This window comes from Trematomus bernacchii, unplaced genomic scaffold (genome assembly GCF_902827165.1).
Source record: "Trematomus bernacchii unplaced genomic scaffold, fTreBer1.1, whole genome shotgun sequence".
Lineage (NCBI taxonomy): Eukaryota > Metazoa > Chordata > Actinopteri > Perciformes > Nototheniidae > Trematomus > Trematomus bernacchii.
This window is the reverse complement of record NW_022987592.1, coordinates 715,015-740,998: the sequence shown is the minus strand read 5'-3', so window position 1 is coordinate 740,998 and position 25,984 is coordinate 715,015. Positions and strand designations below refer to the sequence as shown.

The following is a 25,984-nucleotide window of genomic DNA, read 5'->3' as shown; positions in this document are numbered from 1 at the left end:
ACTCGCGACAGGGGAAGCAAATACAGACATCACACGACGTAGCTTTAGGTAGCAAAACATGGAGATATGCTCACCTTTTGCAGAATAACAATTCTGATCAAAAACGAGAAAAACGCAGCTGAAGGTTAATCCATACATTAATTCAATGTGTCTGTCACTTTGAAAAATGATTGATGATCCATAATTCCATTTTTATGTCAAAAACGGAGTTTTCATTAGCTGCTAAATGGTAGCTTCCAGAGTGTATGACAGCTTCCTGTTTTGTCTCCTTGGATACGAGTCCAAACAACTCACAGACTGCACCGGGCGCTCACGTAGGAGCCCTGTGACCATCATATTTGACGACGCTGATTGGCTGAAATTATGTTTTTGCGGCATAGTTTACACGTTACAGATAGCAACAGTCAGCTGCTAGTGGCTGCTGCTGCACTGGTTGAGGGCTCCTCTCTTAGCGCCCAGACGAGAGAAGGTACACGGGCAAGGCCAGGCAGGAAACATGTGACTTATCAGTAACTTTAGACATCGTAACACAATTTTAAACGAGATTTTATTGTAGATTATACATTTTACTGATACCAATTATATAATATTTACCTTGTTCATTAAAAATAAAAATAAAAAAAAATATATTTTTTAAAATATATTTTTTATTTTTTAATATGGGAAGAGGTGGGGCGGCGCCCCTAGCGCCCCTATGGACCGGCCGCCACTGAGGCTGAGACAGTGTGTTCAACTCCAGTCTGTGTGTCTGTTTTTGTGTTTGTGCTGAACTCCCAATCATAACACCTGTGTCCATAGATCAAAGGTTTCCATGGAGATGTGCAGTGATCAGTGAAAGCCTTTCCATTGTTCTGAATGAGAGATAAACATCTTACATTTCTAACTATTGTTGAAAAACGGTAGCTTCAAAAAGTATAAATCTGTAAATATGAATAATGCCAGAAAGATGTGTAACATTTTAAAGTATGAATGAGTTATAGTATGAAGGAGCAGTTAGCATTTGACGTTGCACGATGATTTTTCAAGTCTGAAGAGGTCTTCCATTCATTCCTATGGGGAAGATGATGATGAATTATGGGTAATATCTCTAGAATTATGCCACTCTATTAATTACCGCGCATGTCCTAATTGAGCTGAACGTTTTGATGTTTGAACGGAGTTTCTGCGATGTGTATGGAGCTAATTTCCTGCCATAACTCTACAAACAAACTAAATATGTTTTACAAATGCCCTATGATTCACTAACAAACACAGTGTGGTTTACAAATAAAAAACACCATCTACAAACTAATGCATTCAGTTTTGCTAATAGAAAACGTACCTATCAAACAAACGGCGGAATATTCTTGCCAAAAGTCACGTGATTTTTTTTGTCTCAGTAGGATTTTTTTGTACTCGTAGAAAAAAAGGTTTTGTACTTGTAAAACATATGCTGTACTGTATTTGTTTCTGTGTTTGTACTCGTAGAAAATATTTGTGTGTACTTGTAAAACTTGTGCTGTATTTGTCTCTGAAACATGATTTATTAGAAAAGTGTAATGTTTGATAGATACGTTGTTTTTTTTGTTGCAAAACTAAATGCATTAGTTTGTAGATGGTGTTTTGTATTTGCAAACCACACTGTGTTTGTTAGTGAATCATAGGGCATTTGTAAAACATGTTTAGTTTGTAGATGTATGGTAGGATAATACCTCCATAGATGTGGCATGGGGGAGGAGAATGCAAGCAAAAAACGCAGCGGAATAATACAAATAAAGAATGTTTACCGTAGAAGAACATGTGTTGGGAATTCTTCACAGCATTCACAGCAAATAATGATAACAACTTAGTTGGGTCATCTCCAGCAATTCCGTGACCGTGGAGAGCGTAGGTTCGTTTCTCAGTGGATTTGCCATCCATGAAGGGTTTAAAAAAAAAAATGAGCCCTCATGCCCCTCGCAAAAATGCGGGCAACATTTTTTATCACCAGATGGTGCACAGATCCTTTCACTAGCGAAATTCAGCTTATTGTTCCTGTGGATAATTGCAGTGAGAGGCTTGATCTTGGTGAACACTCGCTCTTGCATGAGGGTTCCAGCTTGAGCTTGGCCATGTGGAAGTGCGGTCTCGAGGTCATGCACTAACTCCGGTGAGGCAACCAGGCCAGACTGTAGTGACCTCAGTTTAGGTGAGGAGATGTCAAAGGGCTCAGCATCAAAATCCTTCATGCATGCCTGCAGGTCCTGAACTGCCTGCTCATCCTTCCTCATCCTCGCTGGCTGGCATTCAACATGCTTCCTATGGCGACGCTGGCACTTGAGGTTCCGCTTCAAAGCAGCCTTTACCCTTGCAACATTGTTTGCATTCCTTGTTGTTGAGAACAGTTGCTTCTCATTCTGTAGAAGCTGAAACCATCCTTGCTTTAGCTTTGAGATCAGATTCATAGTTGTTTCTAGCCAAAGGTCCATCGGCTGACAGGAGTAGGGTAGCCCTGTCAATGACTGGGTGAAATGATCATTGAAGAAGGCCATTTGCTCATCTGTCAGCGAAGAGAGCATTGCCCAATAATCTGGCAACCACCTCCCATAGTCATGGTTGTCGTAGGCCATCAGTCCAGGCAACATGTTGTATGTTGATGACAGGTACTCTGAGCCATTTCTTGCATGACATGCATCAATATTTTGTACAAGAGGGTCAGACATCTCCATGAATGAGATCCAGAAGTCTCCCATGTCTGTGCCAGGTTTCTCATAAACTCTGGTGATCAGATCCTTCATGCCATCAAATCAAATCAAATCAAATCAGGTTTTATTTATATAGCACATTTAAAAGCGATTTTTGGTCGAGCCAAAGTGCTGTACATGTAATAAAAACACATTACTACAAATCACAATAAACGACAATAAATTACAACAGATATATCTTAAAAAACAAAATAAAAATAAAACACACGGAAAAGTCAGGAGTCGTGCTCCGCTCTAACTAGAAAGCCAGAGAGAAGAAGTGTGTTTTTAGTTTTGATTTAAAAACCCCTAGGGTCTGGGCCGACCTCACATGGAGGGGCAGAGTGTTCCAGAGCCTAGGGCCAGCTGCTGCGAAGGCTCGGTGCCCTCGGGTTTTTAGCCTGGTCTTGGGCACTACCAGCAGCAGCTGGTCAGCAGACCTTAAAGCTCTGGCTGGGGTGTAGCGCTGGAGCAGTTCAGCTATATAGGCCGGAGCCAGCCCATCATCATCCTCAAGATTACTGTGAGCTGCCTGTAGCCTCCCGAGTGTCAGTGAGTGCATTGCGCAGAGTGTTGAGGTTCTCCTTTATGTTCTCTGATAATTCCTCATGCTAGGGCTGTGCAATTAATCGTATTTTAATCACAATTACGATTTTGGCCTGCCACAATTGCGAAAACATAATCGAAAAAAACAATTATTTTGCTTTGCTAGGTTGTGACAGTGCACTGCAACATATTTGATCTAATTAATTTTGGTCTCATTTATTTGTATTTATCATATTTATATATGTTTAGTAGCTTGTGGAAGTGCGCTCCAAAATATTTGTTGTATTTATTTTGATATTATTTATTTAAATGTATCATTTATTTTTCTATTGGTTTTTTAGTTGAATTATACGTTCAGGGTAATCAACAGTTAAAAAGATACTGTTCAAATTATTATTTGTATTTGTTTTAAAGTCAATGAATAATCGTATTTAATAATCGTGATATCAATTATTGACCCAAATAATTGTGATTATGATTTTTGCCATAATCGCACAGCCCTACCTCATGCTCCAGAATATTTGTCAGTCGTTGCTGGATCAGAACCTCTCTCCAGAGCAGGATGCAGCGCACGCCCCGCCTGTAGTGCTTCCCTCGTAGTGCTTGTTCAACAGACCCCCCAGAAGTCATCGTTGTCGACGATCACAATGGCTGGCTTGGTGTCTGCAATCTCCTGTGGGCAGGTTGCTGATGCCTCAAGATCCATCAGAGCCCAGTGGTCATAGAGGAGAAGTGTGTCGGCATAGCTGATGCTGACACCACTCTTGTGCAGAGTTTCTACCAGATCTCTACTCCTCGTGATGCCATGGACATTGACGCCCAGGTTAATAGCAGTGGTAGTGCGCTGTCCTGTAATGTGGTAGGTGATCATGGAGGCCAGACTGACTGTGGCAGGGCTAATGTCAGCAGTTTTTCTCTCAGGCTGTTTTAGCCAGGTCAAAAGCTTCAACAGCAACTTACATACCTCTTCGCCTTCCTCAAGATGATCAATGCGAGGTGGCCAGGGGACAGTAGTTGTGTCTTTGATCTTCTTAGATAACCGCTGTGCCAGGTTCTGGAGCAGCTGCTCATCACTGATGCCAAGGGATGAGATGGCAGCCTCAATGTAGTCACCTCCTCCCCCAACATCATAGACCCACTGGCTCTTGTTCATTTGATTTCTCTCTTTGAAGCCAATTGTCTCTTGATACTCATTAATGAGCAGGCCCTTGACATACGACATCACCCACTTCATAGCCATAGTCACCGACAATGCGTTTGTATTCTGCTAAAAGAGACTGCAGTGAACGGATCTGTCGCTCAGTGAAGATGATGGAATCCACGTGTCTAACGAACAAATTCCTTGCCTCTGAGAGAGACACATTCTGAAGATGCATTGCATCATCTGGCTTGAAGTGTGTGTCGTTGACGTACTTCCTCCAACAAGCATGGTGGTACATTATATCATTTGCGAAAGGATCAGACGTTGACTCGATGAGCCGTGTGAGGCGATCCCTCAGGTCCCCATCTTCTATTAGGACTGGGTGGCGCTTGAAAGAGCGCCATGCTGAGTGGGTGTTGAGTCTGAACAGTGTACCCCGCACTCTATTTGGGTGCTTCATGTCCACACCCTGCATGCACCATACACATTTAGTTCTGTCATGGAGAGTCCCACCCACTGATGAACGCAGGCGCTTAGGTGGCAATGGTCCCTCTGTCTTATCATCACACATAGATTTATGCGCTTGCATTTCAGAACTTGATGTTTGACTCGAACACTGAGCACTTTCTTTGTTTTTGCTCTGTCTGGCTTTTTCAAGCTTGTCTGAAGATGACATTGAGATATAACATGACTGATGCATGTTGCCCATCTTGCCATGAAGTGGTGGTATAAACATTACCAAATTTGTCAAGTCCGGACCAGTTTTTGGCTTTTGATTGTAAACTTTTGATCCCATTTTCCTTGGTTGATACTATAAAAGGACTTGCAAGGCTTTCCACATTGTAATACACATTCATAAGACATGCTTTGTCTTGTTGATGCTGGAGAACTATGGAGCAGTGCACACGTAGACCTGGAAAAAAAATACAAAACTCAGTTAAAATATGTGGATAATAATAATAAACTTTATTTATAAAGCACCTGTCATACAAAAAATGCAGGGAGGAAAATGCTGTTTGCCGTAGCTCTGTCAGTGATCCTGATTTAGCCAGCTAACTTTCTACACATAAACAGAACTTTTATAACTATATCAAAATATGTTTTTACATCTTTTTGATGTACTGTACTTTAAGAGTGTAACAATCAAATTAACATCATGAAACATACAAAAAAAAGATGATGTTTATGCCCACCCTACTATATACATGTGCTATATAAAAAGGAAATTAAGCTTAAAGGGTGGACATTGCTGAGCCTTAGCTCTATGGGTAAGCTAGCTAACCCTCTGCATGTAAACAGAACTTTTATAACTATATCAAATATGTGTTTTAAATATTTTTGATCAGACCAACTTTAAGAGTGTGACAAAATGATTAAAAACATGAAAAAATACATGAGTGAAAGTTTATGCTCACCCAACTTTACTCCTTTGAATCCTTTCAATGGAATTGTAGTCTTGTTCTTGGAAGGTGAGAAACTGTTGAGCTAAGTTAGCCTTAGCTCTGAGAGTGATCCAGATTTAGCTAGCTAACCTTCTACACATAAACATTTTCATTTGTACGGTGTAACGGTAAGCTGTGACATTTATAGAGTTGTTGCGGAATGTTTGTTCTAAGCGGCAGTTGGTAATTCGAATTTCAAACCGATTTTCTAACTTGCGACGTGAAAACAGTTTTTAAGGTACACAGATATAGCTGGGCATGCTACCTGCTGGTTGTCTGACGCATGGAACGAGACGAACTGGTTAGAGATGGGCGAGTCCTGATTCATCCGGATCATTAACCCGGATCCTAGAAATTAGCTGGTCGTGACGAGTCTCCCCTCTCCATTAACCCGAGTCCTTGAGTCCCACACTTGGTGTGACGTACAAATTAAAACTATAAATTGCATCACTCGCTACTCTCTTTATAACATGTAAAATCACATTACAACGTACCCCAGTCCATCTGCCTACCCTTTAGCAAGTAGGATAGCTGCCTGCCAGAAGTTATCGTTTGGCTCAGGGGAGGGGACGCGGATCAGTGAAACTTCCTGCAGACTCGTGGGGACTCAGAGGAGCCGACGGCTCCTAACCGTAATAGCATAGCAGATCCAGCGATCCATACTCGTCATGTGCACGAGCATAGCCCCTCCTCCAGCACCCGGCTCCCGCGCTATATTATGCACGAGTCAACAGCAGACTCGCAGATTCGCAGATTCGCAAATCCTGACTCGCTGTGCAACACACAGCAGAGCAGACTCGTGCGGACTCGGAGCCGTAACCATGTAGCAGCAGATCCAGAGATCCAGCAGACTCGTCGTCATGCACGAGTCAACAGCAGACTCAGATTCGCAAATCCTGACTCACTGTGCAACACACAGCAGAGCAGACTCGTGCGGACTCGGAGCCGTATATAGCAGCAGATCCAGAGATCCAGCAGACTCGTCGTCATGCACGAGTCAACAGCAGACTCAGATTCGCAAATCCTGACTCGCTGCAACACACAGCAGAGCAGACTCGTGCGGACTCGGAGCCGTATATAGCAGCAGATCCAGAGATCCAGCAGACTCGTCCTCATGCACGAGTCAACAGCAGACTCAGATTTGCCAAATCTCAAAATAACCCTTTTTTTTGTGATCAACATTTTTTATTAAAGCAAAATACACTGTGTAGCGGAGGTTAATATAACGTCAGTTTAATAGATAGATAGATAGATAGTACTTTATTGATCCCAAATTGGGAAATTGTTGTTGTTACAGCAGCATAAAAGGCATTTTACAATAAAACAAAACTACAAAATATACAAGAATAGAAATAAAAATAAAATAAAATATAAAATATAAAATATAAAATATACATGTCGAAATAGAAAATATACATGCAGATATTATATATATATATATATATATATATACAAATATATATATATATATATATATATATATTCAAAATATATGGAATAATAATATGCTCGTGAAATGCAACAACTTTTCGGTTTCACCGATAGGATTTCTACGGTCTTGGTGATGCTGACTCATATGACTCAAATGACTCGTATGATCCGGATCTCTTCAATGACTGACTCAGAAGACCCTGGTTGCGTTCGAATACTCCAAAAAAACAGCTCCTAAGTTCTAACCCTATCGTCTATTCCTTGACCTCGGAGTGAAACGTCATGGGGTTAAGGGATAGTGGATAGGAGAATTCAAAAGGATTTAGGAGAAGAGACTGCGGCACTTTAGAGAATCCGACTGCACTTTCACTATCCGACGTGTTTATGATGCGCCAGCGGAGGTCATAAATGTGCGCCTGCTGCTGTGGGGAAACTATGGAAACTACAGTTTTCTATACAGCGGACTACAACATGGATGTTTAATAAGAACGAGGGACTACTGTAAACTCATCTAGAGACTCTGCACCGTGCTCTGATGCTGTTGTTTTATGCTTTATGAACGGGGACAACAGAGAAACATATTCTTCATGACCAAAGTTGAAATTGAAATAAAAAAGGAAAGTGAAACTTATGCTCGTCACCCTCTCCCTCCGGTCCACATTAATACAAATGATCCCAATACATATGATTGTATGAAAAGATCTTAAAATCAATACAAATGTATTTATTATAAACGTTAGTCCTTAACATCTATCACTGTGTATATCACCATTCAAACATCTTTTAAAAGTTGAACAAACCCCACACAGCTCAGTAAAGACTGTGAAATGTTGACTTTATTTGATCATTTCAGTAAAAACTAACGTTCATATTTCTCTTTTTGATTATAATACTGATGAACGTTCAAAACAAAGCACTTTGGCAACTTACCACATACGTTTTAAAATGCTTAATAAGCACCGTAACTTTCATGATATCATTTCTCGTTCATAATCGGTTGTTTCCGTGAACGGCCGACTGTTGTGTGACGGCAAATGCTGCGGCCGCAAGGCATTGTGGGGCAGCATTTTCTCCTCTCCTTTCGGTTAGGGAGGTCCAGTGGTTCCTAGGCTAAAGGAGGTTATAAAGGAAGTTTGAAACCTCCTTTCCTTTTAATTTAGAGAATTCGAACGGCACTTATCATGGCTGCCACTGAGGGACTTCCGGGTCATTTCACTCCGTTAGGAAGGTTCCTAAGCTAAATGGACTATTCGAATGCAACCCCTGAGTCCGTAAAAGGATCCGGATTTGCCATCTCTAGAACTGGTACAACATTTATTCTTCTTCTTCTTCTTCTCCGGCAGACTAGGCGCAATTTAGCGCATTGCTGCCTCCCCCTGGTGGAGTGACACAATTACTATTTCTACTTGAGATCTTTATCTTACGATATAGACCTGTGGTCTTGAGATAATTAATTAGTTCCTTTGCTCTCTCTTTTTATATTCTCCGTCACCAAGAAGTGTTCGCATTGACAAGGTTTCAATTCCCAGATGACTTAGCTCAATAAAAAGGTTTCTCCCTTCCCTGACATAAAATGGACAGTTCATCAACACATGTTGGACAGTCTCCAGGACTCCAGTGTTCACATTTTCCGTCCATGTGCTTTCCCAAAAGCCTGCCCGCTAATCCACAATGTCCCAGCTTCAGTCTTGTTAGCTTGATGTCATCCTCTTGTTGCATATTCACTCTGCTGCCCGGTATTATTGAAGATTGGATATTGTAGAAATGTCTTCCTTTGCTGTCTGAGTCCCATTGTTGTTGCCACTGTTGATTTATTCTTTCCTTTATGATGGATCGACACTCCATCCTTCCAAATGACACCTGTACATCCACCCCCCCCCCATCCAGGAACATCATCTTCCGTAATTTACGCTCTGTCGATCCCCAGCACCTCTCCGACCTGCTATCCTCTACTCTCCCCCTGGACTCGAACCTCAGCTCACCCGATGAACAACTCAACCACCTTAATTCCACCCTACTCGCCTCCCTCAACAGCCTGGCCCCCCTCAAAAGAAAAAACTTCACTTTCAAAACCTCCTCACCCTGGTTCACCCCTGCACTCCGTAAATTGAAGCAAACCGGCCGCCAGCTTGAACGCCTAACCATGAAATCATCCCTCACAGTTCACCACGAATCCTACAAACTCCATCTCACTACCTACAGAGACGCCCTCACTGCCGCAAAATCTGCTTACTTCTCCACCATCTTTACCGACCCCTCCCGTAACCCCAGGACCCTCTTCTCCACCGTCAACAAGCTCCTCAAACCCCGTGCTGACACCCTCTCTTCATCCACTTCCATCTTATGCAGTTCATTCCTCCAGTTTTTCTCTGACAAAATCACTGCCATTAATCTCTCCCTATCCACTGCATCTCACACACAAACATCTCCCCCAACACCCACCGCCACAATTTCTCCCTCCATCTCCCTGGACCTCCCGAGCCCTCCTCCCCACGGCCGCCTCTCCCAGTTCACTCTGGTTACCCCCCCTGAAATACTCAAACTGATCAGCTCCTCCAAACCCACAACCTGCTCACTTGACCCCCTTACCCACCCCTCTACTGAAGTCCTGCCTCCCCGTCCTCTGCCCTTACCTTGTCAACCTTTTCAACTCCTCCCTGTCCCAAGGAACCGTTCCCTCTGCCTTCAAAACTGCTGCTGTCACTCCCATCCTCAAGAAACCCGGTCTGGATCCCTTCTCCCTCAGTAATTACCGCCCCATCTCCAACCTCCCCTTTCTCTCAAAAACAATAGAACGCATCATCTCCAAACAACTCCACCGCCATCTCCAAACAAATCACCTTTTTGAACCCCTTCAGTCTGGTTTTCGTCCCCATCACAGCACAGAAACGGCACTCATCAAAGTCCTCAATGACCTCCTCACCTCTGCTGACACCGGTTCCCTTAACATCCTCATCCTCCTCGACCTGAGTGCAGCCTTCGACACCGTGAGCCACACCATCCTGCTTACCCGACTCCAGGATATCGGTATCGAAGGTACTACACTCAGGTGGCTCCAGTCCTACCTCTCCGACAGATCCCACTTCATCTCCCTCAACAACCACTCCTCTGCCACAGCTTCAGTCACCCAAGGTGTTCCCCAAGGTTCAGTACTCGGCCCCCTCCTCTTCATCATCTACATCCTCCCCCTTGGTCAGATTCTCCGCCACTACAACCTGGACTTTCACTGTTACGCTGACGACACACAGATTTACCTCAGCACCAAATCCCCCCACAACCACCCCCCTCACCCACATCGAATCCTGTCTGACTGCAATAAAATCCTGGATGGCACACAACTTCCTCAAACTCAACAGCAATAAAACTGAACTCCTCCTCGGCTCCAAATCCACCCTCAACAAAACCCCCAACCTGACACTCACCATCGATGGCACCCCTGTTTCCCCCTCCACCCAGGCACGCAACCTTGGCGTTATATTTGACCCCACCCTCTCCCTCGAGCCCCACATCCGCCAAGTTGTAAAAACCTCATTTTTCCACCTCCGCAATATTGCCAAACTCCGTCCCTCTCTCACCCGCCCCGCAGCTGAGCGACTCATTCACGCCTTCATCTCCTCCCGCCTGGACTATTGCAACGCACTCCTCTACGGCATCAGCACTACATCCCTCAATAGACTTCAGCGTGTCCAGAACGCAGCCGCCAGACTCCTCACCCACACCAAATCATGGCATCATATCACCCCGGTCCTCAAAGAACTTCACTGGCTCCCCGTTTCACACCGCATCCAATACAAACTCCTGGTCCTCACCTACAAAGCCCGCCACCACCTGGCCCCCCCCCTACCTCACTGACCTCCTCATCCTCTACCAACCACCCCGGTCCCTCAGATCCACCTCAGCCGGTTTGCTTTCCATCCCCAAGGCCAAACTCCGGAGCTTTTGGGGACAGAGCCTTCTCTGTGGCAGCCCCGAAGCTCTGGAACTCCCTCCCCCAAGACCTCTGTGAGTCTGAGTCCCTCACCCTGTTCCAGTCCCGCCTCAAAACCCATCTCTTCAAGTCTGTATATCCATAAGCCCCCCCCCCCCTCTCAACCAACTTCCTCCTGACTGCTTTTCTGTTTTGTTTTTTGTTTTTCTGTTTTGTTTTTGTTTTGTTGTTGTTTTATTGCCTGTCCTTGTTTGTCTACCCTTCCCCAAATGTAAAGCGTCTTTGGGTTCGAGAAAAGCGCTATAAAAATAAAATGTATTATTACATCCACCCTTTCTCGGTCTAAACTAGCCTTAGCTGCCCTCTCTACCTCCTCATTACCCTCAATGTGCTGGCACCCATAAAAAACTATTTACAAACCATCATTAAAACCTCCCCGACTATATCAGGTCCCCACCTCTCAATGCCATCAAAGCAGAAAATGAGTCAGAGCATATAACCCCCTTTCCTCCATCCACCATAGTGCCCACAGTAATGCAACTAATTCTGCTGTAAAAATTGAGATCCCATCAGGTAATCTTTTGCTCTTGCAGATTTTCAAATGAGGTAAATAAATGCCAAAACTCACTCTTTTACTTTCGGGATATCTTGAGCCATCCGTGTAAATGCTTAAATGATTGCTCCATCTGTTCCTTAGGTGATTTTCTCTGAGACCCAGAAAGAAAAAGGTTTCAAATGTCCTTTTTTTTTTGATCACATAAGTCTTTAGGGTGGTATAAACATAATGACTAACAAAAACTAAAAAGAATTTTTTTTGTTTTATTGTGTGTCCTGTGTGTGGACATCGGGTGTTAGTTATGCGAAGCATAGTATACAAACAACATTAACATACAAGTACATTTAGACAACATTAGAGCACAACAACTCAATGCAACAAATATTGAGCCTTAATTTGTAGTACTCCATCCTTTTTTGAAATGCAGAGATACATCTGACACTTGATGTATGTTTTCCCACTGCATCCGTCTGCCATGAACCCTACAGAAACCTAAGTGTTAGTTGTGGCCCATAGTGGACTCCATTTGTGTCGTGTAAAATGGGGGGAATAAAAAGTTAGCAAATCCCCATGCCCTCCTCAGAGGACATTCATACAAACATTTAGTTTTAGGTCAAATAAGTATTACACTGCTCTGAAAACTCACTACACTAACTCCTAAGATGTTCCCTTACTATAATTAATTAAAATATTGAACTCACAACACTGGTAATTACAAAATTACAAACTTACCATTTATCTTTCTATAAATAGTGCTTGTGTAGATGGACGCCATTTTGAAATACAATGAAATTATCTTTTTGAAAGCCACACCCCCACATATGTCATATGTTTGAAAAGCCCAGGATGTCCTCTGTGGAGTACAATTGGACTTAATGCTGTGGCATGTATAACCTCAAAGTAATGGACCAAAACCCAATGTGCTCCACAGAGGACAAAAATGAATGGGTGGGTCTCTGGAGGATATACACTGAATAATGTCCTATTTCACTTTTTTTAATACACTCTTTGATTGAAAGATCTACATCAATCTCTGTCCACAGCCATCGAGAGACAGGTGGCCAGTATACAGAGGGCCCTATCTTAATATAATTCAATCCAAGTTCCTCTGATTATGTTTTAACTGAATGCATAAATGAGGGCCTGTTTACCTTATTTCCTCCCTTTTCGAATTCCCAACACTCCGTGAGCAGAGAAATTGATGGAGGAGCTGTTCCAAACCTTTTATCATGATTAAGTAATTGAGTGCTAATGTTTCACGCCGCAGATTGTATCAACCATGTAGCGGAACAGGCGTTGTCCGGAGTGCCCCCGTGCACAACTGGTACAAGACAAAGCCAGACAGGGACTATATATAGACAAGGTAAGGGGACACAGGTGAAAACGGGGGGTTACATATTGTAACCCTAGTTATATAAGCACAGGCGGAGCCCTCTACTGGACTCTATGGGTACTACTCTCTATCATGCTATGCATTCACCTACTGAGTTGCATAAACGTAGCCGGCCAATCGGGGCGAGCCTACCTGAATGCGCGGGCAGGCCCACAGTATATAAGGCGGCCACGCCTCCTGACTGTCATCCTACACCCTCTTCAGCGAGCGGCATAGGAAAGACAGGGCCCCCAGGTAGAGGGCTCCGCCTGTGCTTATATAACCAGGGTTACAATACGTAACCCCCCGTTATATATCACACAGGCTCCGCCCTCTACTGGAGCTCTGATTGGTCAGCAGGCGGTGCTTTCACTGGGTTGATCTCTTATCCTGGAACCTAACCTGCTCCGGACCAGGCTAGCCGTTCAGCATAAGTTACCATGGAGATCTAGCCCGGTAAGAAGAGAACCAGCGTCGTAGGACCGGAAACCCAGAGTTTTCCCTGAAGTTAGCTCGCTAAGCGAAAATCCGGCTTCGTAGTACAGGCCTCTGTTCTGTTCTGTTCTCAACAAGCATCATGTATTATTCATCACTACCGGACCTCTAAAGCTGTGACACCACAACACTTGACACTAGCTACTGTACCCAGGGCCGTATCCAGGATTTCCTAAATACCGAGGTCCAAACATGCTAGGGGGGTTCGGGGGTGTACTCCCCCGTGATTTTTGGGATTTTCATGATCTAGTTAGGTGCTTTTTAAGTCCTGTGGGGGGTCACAAATGGATAATATATTGATTTCAAACCATGTCAGTGGGCTGCAGCATCAATTATTTTTGAAAGTGTAATGCATAAGAATCAGTTGATTGTTACTATTAATGATCTGGACATGCAGAAGAGGCTAACATGATCACACAACATTGTCAACATTCATTTTCCATGTCTCTCTCCTTTCCATAACCTGCACCCTCTCTTCCATCTTCTTTAGTCTCTCTGTCTTCTTCCTGTTCATTACTCTCTCTGTCCTCTACTCTTTCTCTTTGTTCAATCTCTCCCTCGTTGTTCACTTTTTGCTCCTCCTCACTTGTCGCTCCTGCCAGTGAATTAAAAGCAATTCAGCAATTTAGTTCATTTTACTTGTTTGCATTCTTTTTAAAATAAAAATCTGTTTTGTTTGATTCTCAAAAGAGAACAAAGATGTAAGCAAATTGTGTTTTATACAATTGTATGTTATTATGACATCATAACTGCAATAGATGTATGTTGTTAAAAGTATGCCTATTGTCTATATTGTAAATGAAGATAGATAGATAGATAGATAGATAGATAAATAGATAGATGGATAGATAAATAGATAGATAGATAAATAGATAAATAGATAGATAGATAACTAGATAGATAGATGGATAGATGGGGTTATTAAGCCTACATTCTTTTGTGTGACTGTACGACTGTACCTGCAGTTCCTCCCTGACTTCCATCACTTTCTCTCTCTCTCTTTCTCTCTGTCCTGTCTCTTCTTTACCAAAGCTGAGCTTCGACTGACGTAGTCTTTTCATTATATCTGAGTCAGTGTAAAAAGAAAACAATACAATGTTATATCTTCAATGTTTTACTCAAATTTAAATGAAAGAAAAGCATTACAACGTTTGTTAAAAGGTAATCCTAAATTCTGACATTGGATGAATGTAATTAACTTTAGCTCTCTAGCTAGTTTATTCACGCAATTTAAACCAAAGTATAGCCTATAGCTGCAATATAAGTTAGTGTGCATGTTGTCGGACGTCCACTGACTAACGTAGAGCGTTCACACTGGATCTGCTGGTCATATGATGTCCTGTGAGGAACAGAAACACAAGCAGCCCACTGGACTCACATCTCTAGACACCTCATCACTCCTCCGCTGCTCCGATACAAGTCCGTGCTGCGGTGGTTTGTTGATATATGTTTTCTTCTTCTGTTTGCTTTAATCGAGGCTACGTAGTTATGCAGCGCCCCCCATTGTCAGTAAATGGAAGTACTACAAAGAACCCCGTTTAGTGCCGTTATTTCACAAGTTTTTTTTATACGCAGCTCGGAAATAGTTACCGAGGTCCGGACCTCGGTGACCTCAATGGTGGATACGGCCCTGACTGTACCCATGTATGTCTTCCTCACAACAACAAGACACTCATACACGGCAAAAGAACCCCCACCCACACACACACACACACACACACACACACACACACACACACACACACACACACACACACACACACACACACACACACACACACACACACACACACACACACACACACACACACACACACACACACACACACAACAATGAAGTCTGATTTTGGATTTATTCAGAATGGTTTGTGTTTTTGTGTGTATACATATGTGACCTGCTCTATCGAAATCAGTCACATTGACCCGAAGACACATTTTGAGTTGTATACACTGTTGGAAAGAGGAGATTCATAGCTTTCTAATGGTATCAGGATTGTTGTTGTACTCCAAATATTAAGCAAAATATGTCACCTCATATAATGACTGTCACCGAGTCATCATTTTGAGAAAAAGGCCTTCAAAGTTTCCTCTTCTCTGGAATCCATCGATCTGATTGATTATTAGCGGAGCAAATGATCAAAATAGTCCGGAGGGAAGATATTTCCGTTTGGATTACTGGTCTGGGGCAGTGTTAATTTCGTCAACGAAAACTATGACGAAAAATGTTCGTCAACGACCTTTTTTACACGACTAAGACGAGACGATGACGAGCTAAAAATAGATTCTTGATAACGAAAATTTGACGAAATGTATATTTAGTTTTCGTTGACGAGACGAGACTAAGGTGTTAATGGTGGACTAACGGACATTCAAAATGCAGGGTATTTCCCCCCAAGTGTCCGTCTTGTCTGTCAAAATGCATCTACATTTCTAACTTGCAATATCATTATTTCCGCTCTCTTCACTCCAGAAGAGCGATCTCCCTCTCTCTCTGTGTGTGCGGGGGCGGGGCCTAACAGACACGCTGCAGCGGCACACAGAGATCTGCCGGGGACGGAGACACTCTACAAGGCTCGATGTGGAAAAAGCTCGTTTGCCATGTTTTCGCGTTAGCGCGTTGACACGAGTAGTCTGTCCAAACAGCCGGCCAAAAGGCGTCATATTCAATCGGAGAAATGCACAATTTTCGACTTCCTTAACTCGTAGCTCTGTTGCCCCAATTACGAGTAACGTTATCACATCAGGTGTGCAGAGGTGGGAGAAGTAGCCTACTCAGATCTTGTAGCTAAGTAAAAAAATACCATAGTGTAGAAAGAGTTCCTCAAGTCAAAGTATGATCATCAAAATATAGTGAAAGTAGCGACAGTAAAAGTAGTCATTGTGCAGATTGTTCCATTTCAGAATAATATATGATATGTTTTATAATGATTGATCATTAAAGTGTTCTCAAAGCTGGTAAAGGTGCAGCTAGTTTGAATGACTTTGTATACTGCAGGGTAGCTTGTGGATTTACTCCAGGTGGAACAAAAGTCTGAGTTAATACTTGATTATATTTCACATCATTCATCCACATCTGTAAAGTAACTAAAGGTATTAAATACATGTAGTGGAGTAGAAGTACACCATTTAACTATGAACTGTAGTGGAGTAGAAGTACACAGTAGCAAAACATTTAAATACTCCAGTAAAGTACAAGTACCTCAACATTTTACTCAAGTACAGTAGCCTACAATATTTTAACATAATTATATATATTTCATTTATTTCACATTTAAATAAAGCAATTAATTCGGTTAACAATTTGTTAGTTTTTTCCTTTAAAAAAATAACAAAAAGTAAATACAAGAATACCGTTAAAGTACCGGATCGATAAGCAGTATTGATAAGAGTAGTAGTACCGTAGGAAACCTTAACGATACCCATCCCTAGATATTACACAAGTAAAGTGTTAAGAGAGTGAAATGTTGCTTTACGAATCTCAACACTTGATGCTGTCACCTTGATTACAATTTCAGATACCTGTATTTGCCTAACTGAATTGGTTTAAAAAGAGAAAACATTTTGACTAAAAGTTGACTAAAATGTAATTTTTCATCGACTAAAAGTAGACTAAAACGTTTTGAGTTTTCGTCGACTAAAACTAGACTAAAACTATGAAGGATAGAAATGACTAAAATGTGACTAAAACTAATAACCATTTTCGTCTAAAGACTAAGACTAAATCAAAAACAGCTGCCAAAATTAACACTGGTCTGGGGGAAGCTCGCGAGTGTGTGTGTGTGTGTGTGTTTGTATAATTTTGTGTGTATTGTGTTTGTTTCCCGGGGAAAACACTCACGAGAAACACCGGCTGTTGTTATGCCTGCTGTGACGTTAAGTTACTCCGTTCTCCGCTTGTAATTATGCCGTTACAAGCTTCAAAGTTGTATTTATCATCTAAATTTGCAGAAACAGGTTTAATATTCTGAAAGCCAAGACTTTGTTTATTTGAAATCAGATGAAAACAAACTGTAACGGACCCTGCTGTGTTATCTATGATTACTATACGCCTTACATTCATAATTTCAGCCGGAGGGAGGGGGAGCTGCGGAAGAGCAGATTGCGAGTGAGAGGTGCCTGTCATCTTCCCTTTACAAGCTTCACAAATGTATTTATCGTGTGATTTTGGAAATAAAAGTTTCATATTCTGAAAGCCAACACTTTGTTTATTTAAAATCAAACAAAACACCCGAACCCCGAAAAAATTGTTTTTTTACGCAAATCCACGTTTATTTTGAAATGAGCCGTTGCGACTTCCGACTGATTTCGATAGAGCGGGTCACATATGTGTGTGTCTAGTTAAGCTATAGGTGTGTCTTTGTGTTGCTCTTTATCTTGTGCTTGTATTCCTGTGTATGTCCCTGTATGGGTCTTTGTTCACATTCAACTAAAAAAATATGTCAGAGGTATTGTGCACGTACTAATCCTTCATGTTTGTGTTTTGATTATTTTTTTACTATACTATGCGTGTTCGTCTGGGTGTGTGAGCATGAGTCTGGCTGCCATGTGACAGGATGATCATGAGGTCACTTTTTTTATGTAGAAAACCCCCCACACACACACACACACACACACACACACACACACACACACACACACACACACACACACACACACACACACACACACACACACACACACACACACACACACACACACACACACACACACACACACACGAAGTCTAGTGACGTCTGGGTACAGCAGTGCTACAGAGGACGAGGATGTGCCTGCCTCTGCAGTATGAAACGTGTTCAGAGGTGATACAGTTCATTGGTACCAGAAACACTACTTGGAATCTATTTATTGCTTTAAAAAGGCAATGTTTATTAACATCACAAATTAATATAAAAAATAGGAACAATAGTCATATTGTGATGCCTTTGGGTTAAACTAGCTGGATTTCTATTGGTGCATTGGGGGGTTACATCTCTGCAGTAAGGGCCACAGATATGCTGCTGAAAGTAAGGGGTTTGGACCTCAGGACGGCTGAGAACAAAGACAAGAAGTCAGTGTGTAGAATGTTCTGGCATTAAACACAAACCAGATCCTCAGACCTGCCAATGCAAGCGTAGAGCACCACCTACAGGTTAAACTGTATGATAGTATGTCAACTATAATATCAGTAGATAGAAATAATTCAGTGTGGGTGTAATGAGCATTTGTAAATATGACATTATTTAATTTACCTTAAAAGCCGTTAATCAAATGAAATTAGTCATAAACTTTCATTTATTGACATTTTGGTCATTTGGGGAATGGAGAGAAGCTGTAAACTAAAGGCTGATAATTCATCCCTTTACAAAATGAATATTACTAACATGGTGGCAGACAGTTGCTTATTTCCACAAACAGCGGTCTAATAGCAACATAAGCATTTATTTAGAGCTTATTCGTGCCCATATTATAAAGGGAGGTGAAATATTCACTCTCTTTTCAGCTCTGTTTGGTCAGTCAGGATCCGGTGGGATAAGGGGGAAGCAGGACACAGGAAGCTTTTCTATAGAAGTGTTGCCAGGCCGAAATCCACAGTCATATTTAGGGTGTATTTCCTGTTTAGCATGTTGAAACCAAAGGTGGCTTGAGTCCACTATTCTTAACATCTGACCTATACCTTCTAACAATTCATCTGGAAAGTGGGGAAAAACTGTGTGTCGAACTGTTGCCATGATTTGTAGCATTAGATTTCTCTAAGAAGCCTTGTTTAATTACCAATGGCCAGTATTATTATATTTCAAAACCAGAGCAAAGTCTTCATTCCATTAATGCACATTATTTCTTTGAAAAAGGCCATGTTGAGATCATAATTTGCACAAAATGAAGCCACTTTCTCAGGGCTCTAGTAAAAAACACTGGGTCATGTTGGAAAAAAGCTGAAGTTATTTCAATATTTTTAACAATGCAACATCATCTACCATCTTAAAGTGTTGCCAATCAAACAAAGAAGTGAAAAGTGGCAGGTTATTTTGTAGCATAAGTAATATAGTTTTCCATTTACCACAAAATCATCAGAATAGAGATGAATTGAAATTATGTTTATGTGACATGAACTTCAATCATTACGCCATCCGGGCATCCCCCCCTTGCTCTATCTCTCTGTCCGGTCTGAATCACCAACAGACTTGTAAATGAGTTATGAGGCTTATGACTTTGAGAAGTGTAGTGTGACTTGTTGTTGTCTCTTCTTAGGTCTGGAGGGGATAGAGTGCTCCCTGCCTCTGGATGGCCGTCGTGTTCCCCTGAGTTTACTCTCTGAAGAGAGTTTTCGGGAGTGCCGTGGGACCCTCACCCTAACTGACTACCTCATCGTCATCTTCTCCGGTATCTCTGTCTCAGTGGCGGCCATCATTACCAGCTTTTTTCTAGCTTCCACAGTGCACTGCTTCCAGCGACTCAGCAAAGGCAGCAAAGCAGATGAGGAAGAAGGCAATGACTGATGGGGAAGGAAAGGGAAATGGATTACAGCAAACACGTGACAAAAAGTGTTTAATTAAAAAAGTGTGTTCAGAACATGATCAAACATGAGAGCAGAGGTAGATCAGTGAAAAGTCGCTCAGGAAATGCCACATGAAGAAAGCTATTAAAATGGCCAATCCAAGATCTGGTTTGAGCTATCATCATTGAGGGACATTCACTGAATGTAGCCATTCCTATAACTGTAGAGTACTGGCTAAAGGCTACAAACTGACTGTAGGAACCCTGGGCAGTGTGACGGCTTATTGTAGAAGAGCTGTAGCACTGAACAGCCTTTACGCCATTCTGAAAAGACATATGCATCCTTATCGTTGAGCCTGATATTGGTAAATGTACTCTAGATGGGGGTGAAGGGACAAACGTGAATTAGAATGTTAATCAGTAAAACTGCAAGAGGTAAATCAGACCGTTCTCAGATAATAGAGAGATACAAAGAAGGTTTTCAGAGGTTCATGTCTCTTACTGAGAGGCTCTGATACAGCTGCTGGGTAAGTGCCTTGATCAAGAGAAACTTGGTTGTTGAAGTACCAGTTTTCAGGATGTAAAATTAGCTTTCTTATATATATATACACTAATATCCTCCTTTACTAATTACTCTGTTTTAATTCCAGCAGCTGACTGAAACACATGCTTTATTGCACATTGGCAGAATGAACTGCAGTGTACAACATGTTATACTGCATGAGTGCCAACTTCTGTCCAGTTCACATACTCAGTTTTCAAGTAACCAAGCCATTCATATTTGTTTTATCATAAGGGTCTTATCTTATTTCACACAAAGAATACACTGCAGAAGAGGCAGATTTCAATGGCTCCCTTGCCACAAACCTTGGTAGACATATTTGGACAAATAAGCAAAAGGTTCACAGGGCCTTTTAGGAGCTTGAGGGAGAATGGACACATTTTAAAATAAGTCATGATATGTATCTGCAAATCAGATTGTTATTTTGAAACCTGGTTGAAGGAATTTGCTCCCATTCAGAGAAAGGGCATCAGTGGAGTCCAACACTGAAGGCCTAGCTCACAGCTGGTGTTACAGCTTATCCAGCTTTTGAATTGGTTTGAGATGTGGGCCCTGTTCTTCAAATGTAGCTTAACTCACAGAGACATATAGAGACTGGAGGAAGTTTCAGTGCACTTCTGTTGTAAATGTATGATATGGTTTTGATAGTCAACTGATCAGATCAACTATCAATAAAGGCAAAATGATTTGAAAGTTGAAACTAAGAACAGTGTTCATTGTCAGAGTGTTTATTATGTGATTGGATTTCATCAGAAAGGTGTGTTGAGAAGCTTCACAGCATGCATTGAGAATATACTGCTGGATTGGATTGAATGTACACAATATACAGTATCCGGCGTCAATCCAGTACAATGTTAATCCTCAGTAATCATTAGTGAAAGGATTTATTAGAAAGAACCAAGATTCTTTCTTTATGTGTTTACTGTGAACAGCAAATGTTTGTGAGCAAACAGCAGAGTGTTGCAAAGTGAAACTGTAGCCTCTGTAAGGTGCACAAACAGAGCTAATGGTAAAACTAGAACACCATGTCCAACTGAGAAGCACACTCATGTGCAAAGCCCTGGAAAATACCGTGGAGCGGAGGGGAGAGGAAGCATTTGTATCCTCCTCGCAGTCCTTTATGCCCAGCTGGAAGGATGTGATGGAAAGGAAAAGAGGAAGGGAAGATGTTCAGAAAGTTAGGACTTTCCCCTTCATCCCATCAGGTCTTATCGTATAAAGGGTATCATGGGTAAGAACCAGGTGTGGATCTGGTCAAGTGGCACATTCCCTGTTGCCTTCAAAACTATCTTGGTTAAACCATTTCTAAGATACCTCTGTCTTTAGTATGAAACCTTTCTTTCTTAGGTAAGATTTTAGAAAAAGGTATGAAGAATGTAGGTAAACATAACAATAGAGTTGAGACTTTCCAGTCCGGAACAGAGTTCACCATAGCACAGAAATTACATTAGCTGAATCCTCTTCACCCTGAACACCTCCCACATTGACCTGGGTAATACCTAAAAGGATGGATTCTCTTCCGGTCTTGAACATTTCTCCTTCACACAATCCGTCACTAAATTGAAATCCCATCTCGACTGCAATAACCTACAAACCCTTTCATGCAGCTTCTGTTCCAAACACAGTGCAGAAAACAGAAACTGCCCGTTTTAAAGTCACAAACGACACCCAATGCAGTTTGGTTTCCGTGCTCACCACTCCACTGAGACAGCTAACTGTGCCTTTGTGGAAAAGGTTAAATGTATGTTGGACACGAGCCCATATGTAGGTGCTGTCTTCCTTGATCTCAGGAAGGCTTTTGACACAGTTGACCACCAAGTGCTCCTTACAAAGCTCCTTCTGCAGATTCAATACAGTGGGTTAGGTCTTACTTATCGAACAGAAAACAGTGTGTTTTGGTCAACGGTACCAAATCCCCCTACCTTGTGAACCCTGTTGGGGTTCCACAAGGTTCCATTCTTGGACCATTACTGTTTTCTCTGTACATTAATGACTTGCCTAATGTATGTCCTGAGTTGAATGTGCAAATGTATGCCGATGATGCGGTCATCTTTGTACACGGGAAAAACACTGAAATGATCTCATCTTGTCTCTCTAATGCTTTGGACAAGGTTCAACACTGGCTGAACAACATTTGCTTACAGTTAAATGCAAAACAAACAGTATGCATGATGTTCAGTAAACGACCAGTCAAAATGAAAGGATCCAACGTGTTTTTAAACGGAGCAGAAATAGAACTAGTCTCCCAGTTCAAGTATCTTGGAGTCATACTGGACTCGAACTTGACTTTTAAGAAACACATTAAGAAAGTATCAAATACCGTTAAATTCAACTTGCTACATTTTAAACAAATCAGACCTTTCTTAAGTGTCAATGCTGCAAAGTCATACCTCCACTGTATGATTCTATCCCACATTGAATACTGTTTGACAAACTGGTCGTTTGCTTGTGCCACAAACCTGAAACCCATAGAACAGCTGTACAAGAGAGCTATCAAGGTGTTTGACAGAAAGCCTTATTCATACCACCACTATACCATCCTAGAGAAACACCATTTCTTGAGTTTTGACCATTTTAAGTCTTTTAAAAGTATGAGCTTTATTTATAAATGTTTACATGGACATGTAAACATGTCCCCTTAGGGGAATTCATCCACAGAAAACACACTGGACGCTGCACTAGGTCAGAAACCAGAGGAGACTGTGAGGTCCACCGCAGAAGGACCACTTTTGGACAAAATGTCCTCTCCATTAAAAGGCAGCTCTTTGTGGAACAGCCTCCCTACTGAGATACGGGATTGTCCCACTCTCAATAGCTTTAAAGGTCAACTCAGAGAATGGTTGAGAAACAAACAGACGTGCAATCACCGCTAAATGCACTTTAACACAGGGGTATCTCCTCTTGCCCTTTAACACAGGGGTATCTCCTCTCCTTTAACACAGGGGTATCTCCTCTCCTTTAACACAGGGGTATCTCCTCTCCTTTAACACAGGGGTATCTCCTCTCCTTTAACACAGGGGTATCTCCTCTCCTTTAACACAGGGGTATCTCCTCTCCTTTAACACAGGGGTATCTCCTCTCCTTTAACACAGGGGTATCTCCTCTCCTTTAACACAGGGGTATCTCCTCTCCTTTAACACAGGGGTATCTCCTCTCCTTTAACACAGGGGTATCTCCTCTCCTTTAACACAGGGGTATCTCCTCCCCTTTAACACAGGGGTATCTCCTCCCCTTTAACACAGGGGTATCTCCTCTTGCACTTTATGTAGCATTTTTATCTTATCTTGCACTTTATATATCATAGCTGCTACATTGTACTGCCATGTGGTTAATGCTGTATGCTGCTCATGCTCTTCCTGCATATCATGTATTTATTTTAGCTATGTATATAAATGTCATGTTCTTATATGTTGTATGTGACGGGACTACGGATGGAAATGAGCTCAAAGCTCAAATCCAGCTCATTTACACTTGTAAGCATTCTTTTGTTTTAAAGTGTTCATCAATGTGCACTGTCCCGGTTCAAATAAACGATTCAATGAAAATGAAAATACTCCTCTCAGCAGACTCCTGCCTCCTCACCATCCTCATCCTTCTCAACCTCTGCGAAGCCTTTGACACAATCAACCATTCCATCCTCCTCTCACGCCTTCAGAATAGTATCAGCATAACCCTCTTCTGGTTCACCTCATATCTCTCTGACAGACATCAATACATCTCCATAAACACCTGCCAATCCTCCACTGCCCCAGTCACCCATGGTGTCCCCCAGGGTTCAGCCCTAGTCCACTTGTTTTTATCCTGTTTAACCTTCCCTTTGGACATATCATCCGCCAACATGGCATCTGCTCCCACTGCTTTGCCGATAACACTCAACTGTACCTCTCCTCAAAGCCAGGAACGTGCAGAGGATGGGAGGGAAAGGGGCCAAAATGCATAAAAGGCCAAATAAATACTGCGAATGTAACCACAACGACTGTATTTCCTCCTAACCGTGAGTGATTTAGACTGAAAGTGACTTGAATCCCTCCAGGTGCTGCTGGATGTGTGGATATAATGATGTGATGGCCTATCCAGATGTGGGTTTCTGATATTGTGATAGTACATCAGTGAGGTGGAACAGATGGCTCCTGTTAGAATTATGTGGGGAAGTGCCAATGATCGTGGGGTTTATTTATCATTGGTGGAAGGATTCACATCTGACAGGACTGCTGATGGATGTGGGAAGGGGGCTAAAGTGGGATTGTTTCTCTTAACCTAAGATCCTTAGGATGAATACAAATAGAAATCAACTATACATGCACAGTAGAACAATACCACGTTGCAAATTCCTTTTGTATGTCAGTGTATTTTGCCTGCAATGTCAAAAAGGACGTTCAACATACCGCAGTGCACAAGTATCCAACATTTTAATTCATTGTCATTTTATATAATTGTAATGAGAAACATGTTATACCAGGAAAGTTCCATGATATAGCAAAGTTGTTATAACACAACAGAGCTCCTGTCCATCACATCTGACTACTTGGGTGAGGTTAGTGAGAGATTACACTGTGTGGTCTGGATGGATTCATGTTCTCAATCTGTTGCAAACAGCAGTTTGTACTTTTGTAATAGATTGTTGCCAGAAGAAAGAACATTTAGAAAAGAGTACTTTACACAGGAATTATGAATAATAAGTAATAAGTTTGTTAAAAACTACATTTTGTAGGAACAAAATATAGAATTAGTATACTTTTGAATAATAATTACAGTTCATTGAACGTTTTAGATCCCAAATGCAACGTACCAATACCATGGCAATGCATTAGAGTAAATTACATTGCAGTCCACGAACCTCATCTGAAAATTTGAAATAAATGGCTAATAATTCAATCAATCAATCAATCATTTAGATTTATATAGCCCTGTCAGGGACCAAGCAGTATAGGACCAGAGATGGGGTCGTTCCTAAAAAAAAGTAATATATTACATATTACTTTAAAAAAAAAGTAATATATTACACTACTTCGTTACTCTCTACATAAAGTAACTTGTTACTTTACTCGTTACTTTACTCGTTACTTTACTCGTTACTTTACTCGCAGGGCCGGCCAGCCCCTCCCTACAGGCAGATCACGCAGACTGCTAAAGTTTCAAATGTTCTCTTTAGTTCAGTTTCCATTGTCGCATAAGACTGATCCAGATAGCTCTGACCATGGCTGTCCTCTGTCTCCTGCTATCTGTATTTTGCGCAGTATATCTCTGAACGATGCAATGGTGATTCCACTGTGCAAATGGGCAACATTTCCTCTACTATGAAGGATGCTACAAGCCTGTCCATCTCTGCTTTGGT

General features: G+C 41.9%; 1 protein-coding gene across 1 annotated transcript in view; it reads left to right on the top strand.

Moving 5' to 3' along the window:
* The window catches only part of lrrc38a (leucine rich repeat containing 38a), a 29,469-nt gene extending 9,380 nt beyond the window's left edge, over positions 1-20,089 (top strand). The window contains exon 2 of the mRNA XM_034129190.1: positions 19,842-20,089. Within this exon, the coding sequence (XP_033985081.1) occupies positions 19,842-20,089 (248 nt within the window). The remainder of the gene's footprint in view (positions 1-19,841) is intronic.
* The last annotated feature ends 5,895 nt before the right edge of the window (positions 20,090-25,984 follow it).